We start from the raw sequence: 19,996 nt of genomic DNA, 5'->3' as shown, positions 1-19,996 counted from the left end.
CTGCCTAAATTTCTACATCAGGAAAATGGGAGTAGTAATAAATTTCCCTAATACAATAAGTATGAAGAGAAAAAATATATAAAAGTCCTGGTAAGTTAGTATTAGTTATATGTAATTAGCTTTTGTAAGGTAACATTCTGAACAGCTTCATCTATTCGAAGAAGAGTATTTTATTGAAAAGTAAGTTTTATAATTATATATTACATAGTATCATTTGGTAGTCTGCCCCCACCACATACACACACTCCTTATATCCTCTTAACCACTTGAGTGGTTTCCCTACTGTCTTCCTCCCTACCCTATCTCCTCCTCTCTTTCAATCCCTTTTCTTTCCCCTCTCCTTCTGTCCCTCCATTCCAGCCTTCTCCACTCCCTCCTGTCTTCTCCCTTACCAACCCCATGCTCCTCTTCCCTCTCCTCCTTTGCCCCTTCCTCTCTCCCTTCTTACCTTTTATTCCCCTCCATTCCCTCACCACCACCCTCCTTTCTTTCTCTCCTTTTCTCCCTCACTGTTAAGTAATTCTCCTCCTGGATCCCCCTTTTTCCTACATTCTCTTTTTCTTTCCATACCTCTCACCTCCCTTTCCCTACTCCCACCACCACTTTGTTGTTTGATCTTTACCCCTTTCCTTTCCTAAAAAGAAAAGAAATGCTCTTTATTTTGTTTTTCTGATATTTACTGTTATCAGTGAAATTTTTTTCTTTTCTGCCCTGTGATTAAGCTTTTTCTCTTTTATTTCTTTTATAACTAAGATCCACTATATATGTACTGCAGGTTGAAATTCTATGTATAAAAGGAACTCTTTCCCCATTACACTCATCATCAGACTCTTGGGTGCCTCTTATTTCCTTAGAGAAACCTCGAAGAGAAGGTTTCATTGCAAGTTATTAAAACTAGTGGCTGACAGGACAATGCCGTCTAGATACTGGGAAAAGGGGATCTGAAGGTGAGATTTTTTTTTTTAAGTTAGGTAAAGCAAGTGAGATTTTATTCCTAGAAAGAATAAAATACACCTTCCAAAAGTGCCTGTTTTATCCCAGAAAGGTTAAGAGAAAAGGTAAACGAGATATTTATAAAAGTTGTTTGGAAAAGATAACACTATAAAAATGAAAAGAAATACAGAATAAGACAAGCTGAATTTTCCTCTTTAAATTAAAGAACTTTTTAGTGTAGGAAACAAAAAAATTTTCTTGGCTAAATATACATGGAATTTGTGTTTGTTCTGAAGCCCCCACAGATATGGGACTCACACATTACACAAATGGCTATTTAACCCTAACAATGAAAGTTCTAAATTCCTAACGATTCTTCTTTTTGTTGATTGTCCCTCTTGACCTTTTCTTGATTTTTTTCCCTACTGCTTTTTAAATTTTCCCCTTCTGTATCTTTCATAGATTTTTATATGTAAAGTTTGGTTTCATTTTCCTCTATTTCAGTGTTTCTAAATTTGCACATAAGAATCACCTGGGATATTTGTACAGTAACTATATTGACTCAAGACCCCCATTTACTGTAAGCATACTAAATAAAAATGTTTAGGAGGGCCTGGAAATTTGTGTGTGTAAAAGCTTCCCAGGTAACTTATGATCACCAATCAAGTTTGAGAAATATAACCTCAGGTAAAGGATAATCCATCACGGTACTTTGTAAAATTTTACATTTTATAACAGTTGATTCATCTGAGTTTCTTTTCATAGTTATACAGTTCTTGTTAGTCTGAATGTTTATTAGTTCAGATGAAATATTCAAGGGTAACTCATTGTTTTCAACTTTAGCTTGCTAAATTATCCTGGATTAATAAATACATTATATCTGTGGCCCATTCAGGTCCTGCTCAGGTTCCAATGATGTCTCCAAATGGTTCTGTGCCTCCTATTTATGTGCCTCCTGGATATGCCCCACAGGTATGTTTTTATGTTGTTTTTCTTTTTAGACCTATGTAATAATGATCATAATGTTACTTTAATTTTAATTAAAAATACATTTTAAGTGCTGAAACTTACCCAGTCCAGTATATCTTCAGTAAATCTTTCTCAAGTATTTTAGTACATTCAGTATATTTGGGAAGAAAAGGAAAATTAAATCAACAGCAGTCATTATTTGTTTTTACTTTGGGTGTTGAGTTATAATAAAGAATTAATTCTAGAGATTTATTCCCTGAACATGTTAGTAACATAAATACTATTTTAAGATTTAAAGGTGCCTACACTAACATTTTTTGAAATTAGTTACTTGCCTAGAAGTAATGCGAGATAATGCTTCCAACCTTACTTATACAGTGACTCACAGATACTCATAATAACTGTATGATACATTGTGGTAAATCAAAGAATTGAAACCTGTGGGTCTGCAACTCTAAAGGCTAGGAGGATCAATATCAACACACATCTGTAAGCCTTTTCTGTATGGGAAGCTCTGATTTAAGAATAAGGGATAGCACACATATTTGCACAGGAAAACTGAATTAAACTGTAAGATCTGTAGGTATTCCATTCCTTTAGCTTCTGAGATTCTGTAGTCTGTGCCATTGCCTCAAATCCTTTTCAAAGTACCTAGCTTTTTATTCCTAGCAATGAATTTATACAAAAGTTTTCTTCAGACCCTCTTTTCTTTCCTTTTTATGCCACAATATTGGTGGGATATTGTGGTGGATTCACTGCCCACTCTATGAAGCCCACCACTATATGAATGACAGCAAAAGAAGACTATGCTAGTGGGGAGAATGGAAGTAGTATGAGAATTAGAGTCAGAAAAGCTGAATTCATATCTAATTTTAAACCCTGGATGGCTGCATGGCCTTGGGCAAATCAATGTCTTTGAGTCTCAGTGCCTTCACTTAAGATGAGATGCTAACATATGTGAAAGTACTTTGTAAGCTTTTCAGAAAAATATTCTGCTTGCTGTCTGTCCTTTTTTTTTTAACATATGGACTCCTTAATTTATTGTAGTGTACATTCTGCCTCTGTTATGCAACTAAATCTCTTTGATATGTACCAACCCCAAAGGCATATTTTCTAACCTTGTCCTCTTTGACCTCTAAACATTTGACACCATTAATATATGTTACCCCAGACTTCCTTGACATAATGCTGTCCTGATTCTATTTCTCTAGTAACTTATTCAGAGACCTTTCTTCACTTATATAGAACCATTCCTGGTTTGTTTGGGTTTTTTTTTTTCAACACTCATGTATTGAATGGCACCATGTGCCAAGCTCTGTATTGGATGCTAGTGACAGAAAGATAATTAAGACAAATTATTTCAGTGCAATTATAGGGTATCCTGCTGTTCTCTCAGCTAACAGTACCTTTCATTTTTATTTTTCTGGCAAGTTCTTGCCCTTCTCATTCATGACCTCCTACAAGTAGCTTTCCTTCAAATTTTCCAGGTATCCATCTTTTTGGGTTCTCCTGGCACATTGTGTAGATCCCTCTTTCACTGAATGAATCACACTTTAGTTTGTAAGTTCTCTTTCCTGAAAAGATAATGAATTCTTACAGTTCCCCATATTCAAAAGTGTTCAACAAAAAATGTATTGAGTTCTCGTATATGCCAGGGACTCTTCTTGGTGTTTGAGATATGTCCATGAATAAAAGAGGCACAGACCTGTCCCTGTGTAGTGTACATTCTTGTGAGGAGAAGCAAACAGTAAGCATAATAAGTGGATAAATTATAGAATATGTTAGGTGGTAGGTGATATGGGGAGGAAAAGAGAAAATCTGGTTACATTTTAAAATAGGGTGGTCAGGATAGGTCTCATTTAGAAAGGTGACATTTGAGCAAAATTTTGAAGGACAGATAAAAGTTGGCTGTGCATTTGGGGTGGCGGGGGGGGGGGAAGGGGGCAGAGGATTCTGGGAACAGGAACAAGCAGTTCAAATGGCCTAAAATAAAAACATGCCTGGGAGCAGCAAAGAGGCCACTGTGGCTAGACTGAGTTCTCAGAGCAGAAAGTGTTTAAATAATGTGGTCAGAAATAACAGGACCAGATAATTTAGCACTTTTACTCATTTTTATTTCCTCAGTGCTGAGTACAGAGTTTGTTATATAGTAGGGGTTCAATAAATACTAATAAATCAATGGAATAATCACCTAAATTGAGGTTTCATATCTTCAGGCCAACAGCCACTAAATTAATCTTTTATATTACTTTGGTCTTTTTACTTCTTTTATCATAAAGAGACTTTAGTTGGCTTGTTCTTTCAAGAAAGTCTAGATTTCTTAGATTTCTTAGATTTCTTGACATATAAGGCCTTATGCAGTTTGTCCTAGTTGGCCTTTTTACCCTTTTTTTTTTGATAAGTTTAACCATATATCCCTTTTTACAGCCAAACATGATTATTCACATGCTCACTTGATATTTTCCTTTCTCCATGATTTTGTGTGTTATCTGAGACATGTTATTCATTCCTGCCTTTTGAAATTCTACTGATCCTTGAAGACTTAGGTTAAGTTATTTTTACCACTTCTTGATGTGTTATATTCCACTTACTATTATGATTATATGTATATGTATTTATTTTGTAGGATTTTAAGTTTCTTGACAATAGAGAGTGGTTTTTAGTTATTTCTGTTGTGTGGTTAACACGAGTGTAGTAGGTATTTATAAATATTTGTCAAATAAGTGCATGAGCTTTAACAATAATCTTACTGGAAGGGTTATGTGAGGCTAGTAGACTGGTATTATCAGTCTTAATTTAAGATTATCTCTAGGAAATGTATCATTTTTCATCACACAGAGTAATCCAAAAATAACAATCAAATCTCATAGTAATTGAAATAATTTAAATGCCCTCTGTGTCAGAATGGATTCTAGCATGTTAACATCAATGTGAAAACACAATTTCTGATGTTAGAAAATACTTAAGAGCCAGGTTCTAACACAGCTAAACACTTGATGATTGTCAAAATTTTGACATATAAGCAAACATTAGTTATGTTAGAAATTTAGGAGCTAGAGGTTGAACCAAACATTAAGACACACAGATGCCATAATAAGTATAGGTTGTATGTGGTTTAACAGGAACCAGGTAGCACACATACTGAATGTGTAAATAGCTGTCATTTATAGTCTCCTTTCTTACTTTTATGCTGTGATCTTTCCTCATGGCAACAGCTTTAGTCACCTTCATCCCTTGCTTTTTGTGTATCTGTTGCTGAAGGCCAGTGACCCAAAGAGGGTCAAATGGTGTTTTTGTTGTATCATCATGTGATTCTATATATACTAATGGGACTCAGCAAACTTATGGATTCTAAAAAGTTTAGTGAGGCAAACAAGGACTACAAAACTAAAAATCTAATATTAGGACTTTCTGGCTTGATAACGTACCTATCAGCCCTGGCTGGTGTAACTCAGTGGATTGAGCACAGGCCTGCGAACCAGAGGATCATAGTTCGATTCCCAGTCAGGGCACATGCCTGGGTTGCAGGCCAGTTCTCAGCAGGGGACACACGAAAGGCAACCATATATTGATGTTTCTCTCCCTTTCTCCTTCCCGTCTATAAATAAATAAATAAATAAATAAATAAAATCTTTAAAAAAAATAAAATTACCTATCAAAGAACCTTATTAAGAAATCATAATTTACCTAGGATATAATCAACTTTTAATTTTGTGATGTTTGTATTAATGATATGTCCCTATTAAGTTCAGAACTACTTCAGGTTATTAACTCATCCATATATTTTAACTTCATTTTTTAGAGTAATTTCAGGGTGTTGTACATTGAGTAACTTTGGAGGTAAATGGTTCTATTTTTCTCATTTGCAATTTGCACAACCCAGACCTGCTGTTAAGATTGTGTCACCCTTTTATTATATATTCTTACCATTCTTATTTAAGAGTTCTGCAGTATTGTTTGTTACATAACCATTGCACCATACTGCTCTAACACTGTAGCATTCTATCAATAGTAATGGAAATAGTGGGACTTAATTTTTAAATTATACACATAATTTTTATTATTGAACCAGAAAATGAGTCATCTTTTTTCTTAAATAATTCTCCCCTGAGGATATGGTTATTGATTTTCAGAGAGAGAGGAAGGTGTGGGGAGAGAAATGTCAATAGGGCAGGGGATGGGTGGAGATGGAAGACAGTATGGAGTGATAAATGGTAATAGAAAAAATAATATATAAATAACTATGATACATTTACACAGTGGAATACTACTCTGCCATAAAAAAGAAATGTTTACTCTTTGTGACAGTATTAATGGACCTAGAGAACATTATACTAAGTCAGATGAGCCAGTCAGAGAAAGACAAATACCATATAGTTTCACTCATATGTGGAATCTAGTTAACAAACTGAACTAACATTAAAACAGAGATGGACTCATAGATAGAGAGCAGGCCAACAGTTCTGGGTGGGGGTTGGAGAGTGGAGGGATCAAGAAAAATGAAAAAAGAACTCCTGGACAGGGACAACAGTGTGGTGATTGCCGGGAATGGGGAATAAGGTGGAAGAGAGTATAAAGGGAATGAATGGTAATGAAAAAAATACAATTAAAAATAATTACCTGTTTAAAAAAAGAAAGTAATGTATAATTAAAAATTTAAAGAAAGAAACATTGATGTGAGATACAAACTGTGAGCCCCAAGTAGGGGTTGAACCCACAACTTTTTGGTGTATGGGACGATGCTCTACTCTAACCAAGTGAGCCACCCAGCCAGGGCAGGTAATGATTTTAAATTATTACAAATTTTAAAAAATTTTTAGACTTTCAGTCAAGATGGAGGCATAGGTAAATATGGTTCACCCCTTCACACAACCACAGCAAAAATTACAACTAAATTACAAAACAAGTATCACCTAGAATCATCAGAAAATTGAACTGTATAGAAGTCTGACAACCAAGGAACTAAAGAAGTAACATTCATCTAGCTGGGTAGGAGCCAGGGAGACACAGAAGAGGCAATCCCATGTCCCCATGTGGTGGATAAAAATCAGGACAGGTGCCTCAGAAGCGAGGGATCACAGCTGCACACCAGACCTCTCAGCCCAGGGTTCCACTTCTAGAAACATAGGTCCATGTAACTTCTGGCTATAAAAATGAGTAGGGATCAGGGAAGTGGAAGAAATTACAGGATTCTCAGGCATCTCCTCTAAAAGAGTCCTCAACAATCTTAAAATTTACACAGGCTGACTCCTGCTGCAATCCAGCACTGGGATAGAAGCTGTAAGGGCACCAGTGGAATACAGGGAGAAACTGAAGTATCTGTCATCAGGGCGAATGCCAGGGGGCACCTTCCTCCATGATAAAACTCCATAGGCCAGGTAGCAGCAGCAGCATCACATCTGAGACTTTGTCAACCTGGTTCACACAGGTTGCTCACCCTGGTGATTACCTAAGGCTCTACCCCATCTAACTTACAGATGTACTTTCTACTACAGGGAGTCAAAGCATTTCTGTCTAATACATAGAAACAAACCAGGAGGCTGCCAAAAATGAGGTAACAAAGAAATATGGTCCAAAAGAAAGAGCAGAACAAAACACCAGAAAAAGAACTAAATAAAATGGAGATAAGCAATATATAAGATGCAGAGTTCAGAACACTGGTTATGAGGATTCTCAACTCAATTGGATACTTCAACAGCACAAAAAAGACTGAGACAGAAATGAAGTTTATACTAAGTGAAATAAAGAAAAATTTACAGGGAAGAATCCTGTGCTTTTCAGCCAGGGTGGAGGCATATGTAGATACACTTGGATTCTTCACACAACCAAAAGAAGGATAACAACCAATTTAAAAACAAAAAACAACCAGAACTGCCAGAAAATCAAAATGTATGGAAGTCCAACAACCAAGAAATTAAAGAAGAAACATTCACTCAAGGTGTAAGGAGGAGCAGAGATGGGAAGCTGGGAGGGGACATGTGACAAGAGAGTAGCTGGGAGACCAAGCAGTCCCACGTTTGCTTGCTGATAAGCCAGGAGAAACAACTGCGGAGCAAGACAAACTGCACAAGCCAGAGTTCCAGCACAGGGAAATAAAGCTTCAAAACCTCTGGCTGTAAAAATTCATGGGTGTTGTGGCAGTGGGAGAAACTGCCAGTCTCACAGGAGAGTCTGATTGAGAGGCCCACGGGATCCTAGAATGTACAGAAGCCGACCCACACAAGAATTAGCACCTGAAAGTATACAGTCTGCTTGTGGGAAGCAAAGGAAGTGACTGCAAGTGGGGCAAGAGCCGAACCGGCTAGCAAATGGCATTGTTCCCTTTTGGACCCCTCCCCCACATACAGCGTGACAATGCAGTGAAGTAGGTTCACCCACCCTGGCAAATACCTAAGGCTCCACCCCTTACAACCTAACAGGTGCACTGAGACAAAGAAATATGGCCCGAATGAAAGAAATCAAAACTCCAGAAAAAGAACCAAGCAACAAGTTTGTAGCCAACCTATCAGATGCAGAGTTCAAAACACTGGTAATCAGGATGGTCACAGAAATTATTGAGTATGGTCATAAAATAAAGGAAGAAATGAAGGCTATACAAAGTGAAATAAAGGAAAATATACAGGGAACCAACAGTGAAGGGAAGGAAACTGGCACTCAAAGATTTGGAACAAGGAAGAAATAAGCATCCAACTGGAATAGAATGAAGAAACATGAATTCAAAAAAAGGGGAGAGACTAAAGAACCTCTGGGACAAGTTTAAACATTCCAACATCTGAATCATACAGGTGCCAGAAGGAGAGGAGGAAGAGAAAGAAATTGAAAGCTTACTTGAACACATAATAAAGGAAAACTTCTGGAGTCTGGCAAAGGAACTTGACATACAAGTCCAGAACACTCTGAGAGTCCCAAAGAAGTTGGATCCAAGAAGAAACACACCAAGACACATCATAATTAAATTATTCAAGATTAAAGATAAGGAGAGACTTTTAAAAGTAGCAAAAGAAAAGGAAACAGTTACCTTTAAAGAAGCTCCCATAAGACTATCAGCTGATTTCTCAAAAGAATCCTTATAGGCAAGAAGGGGCTGGAAAGAAGTATTCCAAGTCATGAAAGGCAAGGACCTACATCCACAATTGCTCTATCCAGCAAAGCTATCGTTTAGAACAGAAGGGCAGATAAAGTGCTTCCCAGATAAGGTCAAATTAAAGGAGTTGATCATTACCAAGCCTTTATTATATGAAATGTTAAAGGGACTTATCTAAGAAAAAGAAGATCAGAAATATGAACGTTAAAATGACAACAAACTCAACTATCAACAACTGAACCTGAAAAACAAAGACACAAGAAACAACTAGAACAGGAACAGAATGACAGAAATGGAGATCACATGGAGGGTTTTCAGTGGGGGAGGGGGAGAATGGGGGAAAAAGGTACAGGGAATCAGAGACATAATTGGTAGGCACAAAATAGTCAAGGGGGAGGTTAAGAAAAGTATAGGAAATGAAAAAGCAGAAGAACTTATATGTACAACCAATAGACTAAAGCGAGGTTGGAGGGGAATGCTGGAGAGAGAGGTGTGAGGTAGAGGGGAGAAAAAGATGGGACAAGTGTAATAGCGTAATCAATAAATATCCTTAAAATAAATAAAAGAAAAATTTATAGGGAATCAGTAGTGGAGTGGAAAAGGTGAGCATCAAATCAATGATTTGGAACATAAGGAAGAAAAAAGGATTCACTCAGAACAACAAGGAAAAAAAAGAATTAAAAAAAAGAATTAAAAAAAAAAAGAATTAAAAAAAAAGAATTAAAATGCAAATTTTATGCATTGGAAAATGCATAAAAGAGTAGAGAAAAAATTACACTGAATATTGTAATCTAGAGATACTTTAGCATATATTTTCCTTTAAACTTTTTTCTAATTATAAACAATTTTAGACATAACCTCAATGAGCTTTATTATTGCAGTCTATCAAATAAAAGAGGGAAGTTTGTGAGAGTTTGACATACTGCATAAAGGTAGAAATCAGTGCCAACTGAACTATCAAATGGGGAAACAATCTAAAACTCAAAGTACTTAATGACACAGAATGTAAAAGTTGACAGGATTCAAAGGTACTTGCTGGAAAATAATATTAACTTAGAGGCACGAAGAGCATAACTATTTCAACACTTGGTATTTTAGTAATAAGATGATGGAATATCAAGAAAATATAAACAACCCCAGTGGGACTCCTGAACCATCAAAAGTTCTCTCTATGCTTTTCTAGTAATGGCTCCCCAGTTTTTTAGGGACTGTGAGTTGTTATGGTAATGAAAGAGTACCTAACAGGAAGGGGGATTGCAGGTTTCATAATTCAGGGAAAGGGCCTATATCAATTCAGGAAGTTTCAGATTTACAATTTTGAGGTGGGCTTGACCTTTATGTCAGCATGCAGCAGTTAGATCAGTTAATTTTCCAAAGATTCTACAAACCAATCAGTTCAGTCTTCTCTGTCTTTCCTGGGGAAAACAACCAATAAAGGTGGGCAACATTAGAAACTAGAAGGTAGGGGGACTTAGATGAAGATAAAGGATTTAAGTTAGAACTAGAGAGAACATTTGTGGTTACCTACTCTGTGTGTGTGTGTGTGTGTGTGTGTGTGCATGCATGCATGCGTGTGTGTTTAGATATATTAAAGTCTATTGCATAAATGGTCAAAATCACTATATTGTTGAGTAGCTTAAAGTAGGAATACTTTCTGGTTTAGGGTGAGGCCACAGAGTAGACGAGAAGCAAAATTTCTAAGACTTGAAGAAGTCACAGAACCCTGTTAGCTTGGTGTTCTTGTAAGGAGGGAAAGAAATGCAGCATTCTAATAAAACTGATAGAGTACACTTATTTCTATTCATATCATTGATTCAGCAAAAATTTTTGAGCATATGCTGAGTGTACTGCACCTGACACTGGAGAGAAAACATTAATAAAACAAAACATGGACTGTATATTATGGTGGAGAAGACACATACACAGTATTAAATGTCAGTAAACACAACCTCCTTTCTCTGCAGCCCTTCTGAGTTATGTCTATATTCAACAAAGGAAAGAAAACGGGTCCTTACCCAATTAGAAATTAAGTGGCGTATGTGGTTAGGTGATCAGACTATGCTGTGAAATCCCCATTTGGTTTATATTCCATTGTTTTGTTTTTTCATTTATTTGCATAAACTAATTTGGGTTATATTTTATCTTTTTTTCCCTTTCCACAACTTGTTGATTTTATGTTATTTTTTTAAATCATCACCATCATTGTACTCTATTGGTGTAAAATGCAATGTCTAATTTCTCAGCAGCTGGAGACTTAGCAGGTAGCAACTTAGCAGATAGTTTTGAGTTCTCCAGCCTCATTCTCAAATTACTGGATGCTCAGAGGGTTACTTGATGTGGTAGAGTTCTCCATACCCACTTAGTCTGACATTTTTCCCCCTTCAGCGTCTTAGTTTTTTATTATTTTTAATGGTGGTAAAATGAACATAACAAAATTTTCCATAACCATTTTAGATTGACAGTGCAGTGACATTAAGAGTATTCACACTGTTGTTCTACCATTTGTTCATCACTACCATTTGCTCATCTTGCAAAAGTGAAACAGTACCTGTTAAACAATAACTTTTTATTCTCCCTTCTCCCCAGCTGACCTTTGTATTTTAAGTGCTGTTTTTCAGCAAGGAAAAAATGGTTTTAATATCATAAGCAGTGTAGCCATTTCCTTTTTACCAGTGAGATCTCACTTGTGAACATTTTTAAAAAGTAATAAAACTAACAGACCAAGTACTTGTGGATCCTATACCCATAAAGGGTATAAGAACATAGAATTAAAGTCAAATTACCTGAGTTCAAATACTATCTCTGTAACCTTAGCAAGTTATTTAACATTTCTGTTTCCTCAGGAAAGGTATTATCAGCCATTTTTTATACCTCAATAGTAACCATCAAGTCTAAAAAGGGTCAAGACCCTATTTTAATAGAGAAGGATTCCAGTGTTTGAGATAAATACTATATCCTTTTAGGCTTTCCTGTGTCCTTGCTGTTTCAGTGAGGTTCAAAGAGGACAGGGGGAATCTGTCATTTTGAAAAATCCTTTCCCAAGTGTGACCCCTATTTAAAAATGTGTAATTCTAAGATTTGAAACCACAAATATTTTTTTCTTAAATGGGAGTTAATGTATTAGATATTTGTCTCCCTTAAAATAATCTTTACCTGTTAAAATTGTCCTGGTCATGGTCATGCAAATTTTGTATCTAAATTCAATATATGGTTGATCTTAGGAGTCTAGATCTAGTTTTTTTCCCTATTTCTATTTCGCAGCTTGTGTTTCCACAACTTCTTTTCCCTCAACTCCCACCCATCCTGACCCCTCCTGTCCAAACCAAAAATTCCCTTGAATCTCCCTTCATTTTCACTACATCACTAAATGCATGTAACACATAGGATTAATACTTAATATCATAGCTCATTGTTTATATTATTACTTTGCTAGGCTCAGTGTTTTAAGATATACATTGCATTATAATAACAAAAACTACTTCATGTTGTTCAATGCTAATTCATATATACTTAGTATATTTAATAAAGTCTTCATATTGATTGTATAGTATTTTTCAAATCAACTCCTAATATGAAAATTCTTACTCTAACATATTTCAAAAGAATTGCTTAGATCTGTGAAAGAAACTTCTAATGTTCATTTTATAGGTTATTGAAGACAATGGTGTTCGAAGAGTTGTTGTGGTTCCTCAAGCACCAGAGTTTCATCCTGGTGGTCACACAGTTATACATCGTTCTACACATCCTCCTTTGCCAGGTTTCATTCCTGTCCCAACCATGATGCCCCCTCCACCACGCCATATATATTCACCAGTGACTGGAGCTGGCGACATGGCAACACAGTATATGCCACAGTATCAATCTTCACAAGTGTATGGAGATGTAGGTAAGACATCTAACAATATGCCTCTTTTATGGAATTGGCTATTCTTTGCTTGGATATAATAGATGCTATTATCATATTATCTAAAAGAAACCAAAAATGGTTAACAATATCAATTATTTTTGTTATCTAAGCACTATTTCATCCTCATGATCATCCTTCAAGGCAAATGAGTAAACAAAAATTAAAGAGAAGGAAGTAATTTATATCATGTAGTAATATTTAGTGGGATTACATTCAGAGAAGCTGTCTTCTCTGTTATGCTATCTAGGCTCTGAGGAAAATTTTCAGCCAGGAATAACCACATCATTGTTAATACTGAAGGCTGTCCTGCTACTAACCAAAGTTGCTGTGTTGTGTTGAAAGTTTGAAAAAAACCAGTAAGGCACAACCTCTGCCCTGAGGGAGTTACTAAATTGTTGGGAAGAATAGAAACAAAATACACACAAAATAGTAATCTTATTCTTGCCTGTGGCTTTAAATACCGTCTATATACCTTCATGTGCCTCCATTATAGCATTTCTAAAACATAAATCTAATTATGGAACCTGCTTTTATCTGTCATCTTCATCTCAATATATGGTACCACTGTCCATTCAGTTTGCTCAAGTGAAAACCAGATGGTAATATTTGATTCTTCCACATCATTTGGTATTAGTTTTATTTTTAGAAATTTCCCAAATTTATCTACTTTTTCTTACTGCTACTCAGATCTAATCCACCATCAGCTCTTGTCAGAGTAAGTGCATTGTCAGCCTCCCAGTTTTCTACTGTTATTCTTGGCCCCAGCCATCCAGGATCAGCCAGAGTAATCATTTAAAACTATAAGTCAAACTGTTCTCTTTCAGTGACTTCCCTTTGCAGTTCTATAAAGTCCTAAACCCTTCACCAGATCAGGGTTTCTCAACCTTAGCATTCTTGATACTTGAAGACCGATAAGTATCTGTTGTGGAGGACGGGATTTTGCTTTGAATGATGTTCAGCAGAATCTCTGCTTTCTACCCACTAGATTTCAGTAACACATTACTCCAACCCTCCCCTCACCCTCATGCTCAACCTCACCCAATTGTGACAACTAAAAATACTTCCAGGCATTGACAAATGACCCCTGGGAGCCAAAATTAGCACTCGTTGCAAACCACCGCCCTTGTCAAGGCTCTGTTCTGTGGTCTCTTATTCCCTTGTCCTTCTTGTCCCCGCCGCCCTCCTTCAGCTTTTCAGAACCTCCAAGCTTTTTCTTGCTTCATTGCCTCTGTACATGGTGTTCTCTCTAGCAGGAATGCTCTTCCCTCTTTTCCTTGGAAGTCTCATGTTTTTCCTTTAGATTTCAGCTTTCAGAAAAACAATCCTTGACCCTGTATTATCAGTCTAGCACTGAAATCTGTTTCACAGAACCAAATGCAATTTTATTTTTTGTATGACTTTCTCCCTCATTTGCCTATAAAGCCCCAAAGAACTGAATCTGTTTGATACATCAGTTTTCCTTGCAGTTATTAGCAGAACCTGTCATTTATACTTAGTACATTTGTAAAAGATACAACTCTTAAGTACACAGTTTAAAATATGCAACACAATAACTTTGTACTGTGAATATATAGAATATATAGAATAATTAATTCTATAATTTATAATTATAATTTATATTTATAACTATATTGTAATTATAATTATAGTATATAATTATATACTATATAATATATTATACATTATATTATATATTATTGTATTCTATCTTATTTTAAACTTATTTCTATCCCCCAAGTAATACTTACTGATTCTGTGGGTCTGGGTGGGGTTTGCATTTTAACAAAATCCGAGGTGAGGCTCATACAGTATTCCAACGAACATAATTTTGAGTAGCAAGAGTTTATACTACAAATTCGTGTCTTCTATCTTCTTACTGATAATTTTGACCTAGTTTTCAAAAGTGTGTTTGAAAATTTTAAAATACTAGATGTTACAATTACTACTATTTTGCATTGTTAAAACCCATTGTTATTCAAAGGGGATATGCATTAGACTTCATAAATACAATTAACAATGATGTGAAGAAAATCTGCAAAGAGTACATCTTTACAAACTAGCTACCTAGTGGTAGAAGAAAAGAGACATATTGTATTTGAGGTTATAAGCCAAGGAATTTACAACAGGCAGCAGTTTTATAAATGGTAGCTATCTCCTTGATATTTTTCCACGTTTTGTATAGATTCCCAAAGTGGGACCTAATCCAACATTTCACTGTCAACATCTACCATTACTGAATCTGAACTTTGTTGGACATGTATTATATCATTTAATCCTCAATAAAATTCTGCGAAATAACAGATGAAGAAACTGAGGCTCAGAAAATGTCAATTAATTTTTGCATGGCCACTGCTAGTTTATTGCTGAGGATTTTACTCTCTCAGAGCTTTTTGATAATAAAGTTCCTGCTCTTTCTACTACATATTCTTTATATAACCCCCCATAGTTGCTTTATTTTATTTATCTTGCATAATAAATGAAATACAAAAACATTTGGATAACTACATTTTAAAAGAAGTATATAGTAGTTAAAGTTTCATTTTTTTATTGAGATATAATTCATATTACAAAATTAACCACTTGAAAATTTACAGTTCAGTGGTTTTTTTAGTATATTCATTGTATACTTTATTTACTAATGCTAATTCCAGAACATTTCGTCCCAAAAAGAAAGTCTGTGCCTATTATTAAGTCAGTACCAATTTCCCAATTTCCTTTACGCCATCTCCTAATCTTCTTTCTATATTTCTATGGATTTGCCTATTCCAGACATTTCATATAAAGGTACACACAGTATGTATATTTGATGTAAATGTTCATACAATGTGTGGCATTTTATGTCTAGCTTTTTTTCACTTAGCATATTTTTTTAAGGTTTATTTCAAGGTTTTAGCATGATTAGTACTCTCTTTTTATTCTGAAAAACACTTCATTATGTGGGTATAATTTTGTTTCTCAGTTTATTACTTGTTGGACTTTTATTTCCACTTTTTCTCTATTATGAATATCAGTGTTTTGACATTTGTATATAGTTTTGGCAGGCATATGTTTTTACTGCTTCTGGGTATATACCTAAGAGTGGAATTGCTGGCTCATATGGTGATTCTATATTTACCTTTTAAGGAACTATAAAATTGTTTATCATAGTGACCGCCCTATTTTACATTCTTACCAGCGATGTATGAGGGCTCTAATTTCTGCATATCCTTACCAAAGCTTGTTACTGTCAGCTTTTTAATTCTAGCCCTGCTGGAGTGTGAAGTTTTATCTTATTAAGATTTTGATTTGCTTGCCTCTAACAACTACAGGTATAGGGCATCTTTTCAGTTGATTATTGATATCTGTTCAGATCTTTAACCATGTTTTTAAATTGGGTTGTTGTCTTTTTATTTTTGAGTTGTAAGAGTGTTTATATATTCTGGGTACAAGACTCTTAAGATACATGATTTACAGATTTTTCTCTCATGTTATCTTTTCACTTTCTTAATGGTAACCTTTGTTGTAGACACGTTTTTAATTTTGATGAAGTCAGATTGTTTTAATTGCATGTGCTTCTGTTATCATATCTAAGAAACTATTGTCTAATCAAATGTCATGCAGATTTTCTCATGTTTTCTCTAAGTTTGACCGTTTTAATGCCTACATTTAGGTCTTTGATGACATTTGAGGTAGTTTTTCTATACAGTGTTAAGTAAGGTTGCAGTGTGACAGTCTCGAAACTCATTTTTTTTACATGTAGGTAGCCAAAACCAAATCCCTATGGTTTTATCCTAATGTTATTGTACATAATGTTACAGTATTCATTTTAGAGTGTATAGTATAAACTAGTCTCTTTTATTTTCTTTTTTTAAAAATGTTTTATTTATCTTTAGAGGGGAAGGGAAGGAGAGAGGAAGAGAAACATCAATGTATGGTTGCTTCTCATGCATCCCCTGCTGGGAACTCTCCCCTGCCGGGAACTGGCCTGCAACCCAGGCATGTGCCCTGACTGGGAATTGAACCGCGATCGTGTGGTTTGCAGGCCCGTGCTCAATCCACTGAGCTACACCAGCCAGGGCCTCTTTTATTTTCTTACTGCTAATTATGACTTAGCTTTTAAAAATGTGTTTGAGAAAATAGTGGATGTTACAATTACTACTATTTTGCATTGTTAAAACCCATTGTTATTCAAAGGGGATATGCATTAAACTATAAAAATATATACTTAACACTATATAGAAAATATACCAATATTCTTAAAACATTGATAAATTAACACTTTACTGGGATTTTTGAGACTTTAAAATATTGTTTTGAATAAAATATTTTTTACTTTTGAATAATTTTTACCACCCCTGTCGCAGTCACAACACTGTTATCTATGGCCAAGAGTCCTTTCTCCTTTTTGCTTAATCCCTCCACCCCTTACCTTCCCCCTTTTGCTGTCATCCTATCTGTGAATCTGTCTCTGTTGTGCTTCTCAATTCAATTTGTTCATTAAATTCCATATATGAGTGAAATTATGTAGTATTTCTGTTACTCTGACTGGCGTATTTCACTTAGCATAGTTTTCTCCAGTTCTGTCCATACTGAGGCAAAGGATAAAAATTTCTTCTTTTTTACAGTCAGGTAGTATTCCATTGTATAGATGTCCCATAGTAGTTTTAGCCACTTGTCTATTGATGAACACTTGGGCTCTTTCCATAACCTGGTAATTATAAATAACACTGCAGTGAACATAGGGGTGCTTATGTTCTTTTGAATTAGTGTTTTGGGTTCCTTCAGATATATTCTCAACAAGGGGATTGCTGGTTCAAAAGGCAGACCCATTTCTAATTGTTTGAGGTATCTCCATACTGCTTTCCACAGTGGCTGTACCAATCTGCATACCCCCAGTACTGCAGAAGGGTTCCCCTTTCTCCACATCCTCTCCAACACTTGTTTGTTGATCTGTTGATGATAGCCATTCTGACAGGTGTGAGATGCTATTTCATTGTGGTTTTAATATGCATTTCTATGATGATTAGTAACATTGAACATATTTTCATATGTCTGTTGGCCTTCTGTGATGTCCTCCTTCAAAAAGTATCTAGTCGTGACCTTTGCCCATTTTCATAAGTGTATGTTATTGATTTTGCTATTACAGTCTTCCCAATTTTTCCTCCTTTGCCCTCCTCCTCCCAGTACCACCCTTGCCTTCAGCAGTTCATGTTCATGGGTCGTACATATGAGTTCTTTGGCTTCTCCATTTCTTATACTGTTCTTAACATTCCCCTGCCTATTTTGTACCTACCAATTATGCTTCTTAATCTCTGTACTTTTCTCCCAGTCTTCCCTTTCTGCCTCTCAACTGACAACCCTCCAAATGATCTCTATGTCTATGGTTCTGTTTGTGTTCCAGTTGTTTGCTTAGTTTTCTTTTTTTGTTTGTTTTAGGTTTTGTTGATTGTTGTAAGTTTGTTGTCATTTTAATGTTCATAGTTTTTATCTTTTTCTTAAATAAGTCCCTTTGACATATCCTATAATAATGGCTTGGTGATGATGAACTCCTTTAGTTTTACATTGTCTGAGAAGCACTTTATATGCTGTTTGATTCTGAATGATAGCTTTGCTGGATAGACTAATCTTGGATGTATGTCCTTACTCTTCATCACTTTGAATACTTCTTGCCAGTCCCTTCTTGCTTGCAAAGTTTCTTTTGAAAAATCAGCTGACAGTGTTATGGATACTCCTTTGTAAGTAACTTTGCTTTTCTCCTGCTGCTCTTAAGATCCTCTCTTTATCTTTAACTTTTGGCATTTTAATTATGATGTGTCTTAGTGTGTTCCTTCTGGGGTCCAATTTCTATGGGGCTCACTGCTTCCTGGACTTGTATGTCTATTTCCTTCACAAGTTAGGGATGTTTTTGTTATTTTTGCAGATGAGTTTTCAACTTCTTACTCTTCCTCCTCTTCTGGCAACCCCATGATCCAGATACTGGCACTTTTAGAGATGCCCCGGAGTCATCTTTTTCTCTCTTCATTTTTTTGAATTCTTGTTTCTTCATTCTGTTCTGGTTGATTGTGTATTTCTTCCATATGTTTCAAATTGGTGGTTTGAATCCTGGCTTCCTTCCCTTCATAGTTGGTTCCCTGTGGATTTTTCTTTACTTCACTTAGTATAGCCTTCATTCCTTTCTTTATGCTTTTGCTGTACTCAATGAGTTCTCTGAGCTTCCTTATGACTAGTGTTCTGAACTCTAAATCTGGTAAATTGGCTATCTCCATTTTACTTAGTTCTTTTTCTGGAGCTGTGTTCTTTTCTTTCATTTGGGCCATATTTCTTTGTCTCCTCAATTTGGCAGCCCCCCTGTGTTTGTTTCTGTGTATTTGATAGAGCTGCTTTGATTCCCTGTTTTGGTGCACTGTGAAGTTTTATGGAGTGGAACCTTGGGTATTTACCAGTGCAGGGCAACCCACTTCACCATTCTGTGGCTCTGCGTTTGGGGGAGGGGTTGAAGAGGGGACAATGCCCTGTCTGGCTGCTGGAGGCTTTCTCAGCACTTGCCCCATTTTCAGTCACTTCACCACCTTCCCATATGTGACTGGTGTCCCTCTAGCTGCTGCCCTGATGGTGGTTCCCAGAGTGGGTGGGTTTGCATATGTTCTAGGACAGTGCGGGCCCTTTACATGGACTCTGCCAAGAGACTGGCAGTTTCCTCCACCACCCCAACCCCCACCAGTGTTTATAACCAGAAGTTATAAGACTTTATTTTCTTTGTGCAGAAACCCTGGGCTACATGGTTTGGCCTGAATCTGGGATTGCTTGCTTGCTCCCAAGGTTTCCCTCCAGATTTTTATCTACCACTCATGAATGTAGGACCACCCATTCTGCCAGCTGCTGCTACCTCACCTCCACCACACTATAACCTCTCTGTCCCAGCTCTCTGTCTCTGCCCCTCCTACCCATCTGGATGAATACGGCTTCTTTAAATCCTTGGTTGTTGGACTTCACAGTTCAATTTTATGGCAGTTCTGGGTGTTTTTTGTTTTGAGGTTAGTTGTGATCCTTCTTATAGCTGTGCAAGGTAATGAAGCGTGTCCTTCTATGCCTCTATCTTGACCAGAATTTCCTTTTTATGTTTT

The 19,996-nt window shown here is 36.1% G+C and overlaps 1 protein-coding gene across 5 annotated transcripts in view; it reads left to right on the top strand.

The window, feature by feature from the left end:
* The window catches only part of FNDC3A (fibronectin type III domain containing 3A), a 212,789-nt gene that overhangs the window by 134,214 nt on the left and 58,579 nt on the right, over positions 1 to 19,996 (top strand). For all 5 annotated transcript variants that reach the window (XM_037037935.1, XM_037037922.1, XM_037037927.1 and 2 more), the window contains 2 exons: positions 1,829 to 1,905; positions 12,635 to 12,872. In XM_037037935.1, coding sequence (XP_036893830.1) covers positions 1,829 to 1,905; positions 12,635 to 12,872 — 315 coding nt within the window. The remainder of the gene's footprint in view (positions 1 to 1,828; positions 1,906 to 12,634; positions 12,873 to 19,996) is intronic.

This window comes from Sturnira hondurensis, unplaced genomic scaffold (assembly GCF_014824575.4).
Source record: "Sturnira hondurensis isolate 20B ecotype Veracruz unplaced genomic scaffold, ASM1482457v3 Scaffold0001918, whole genome shotgun sequence".
NCBI classification, from domain to species: Eukaryota; Metazoa; Chordata; class Mammalia; order Chiroptera; family Phyllostomidae; genus Sturnira; species Sturnira hondurensis.
Note: the sequence above shows the minus strand (reverse complement) of the source record. Positions and strands in the feature narration are given on the sequence as shown.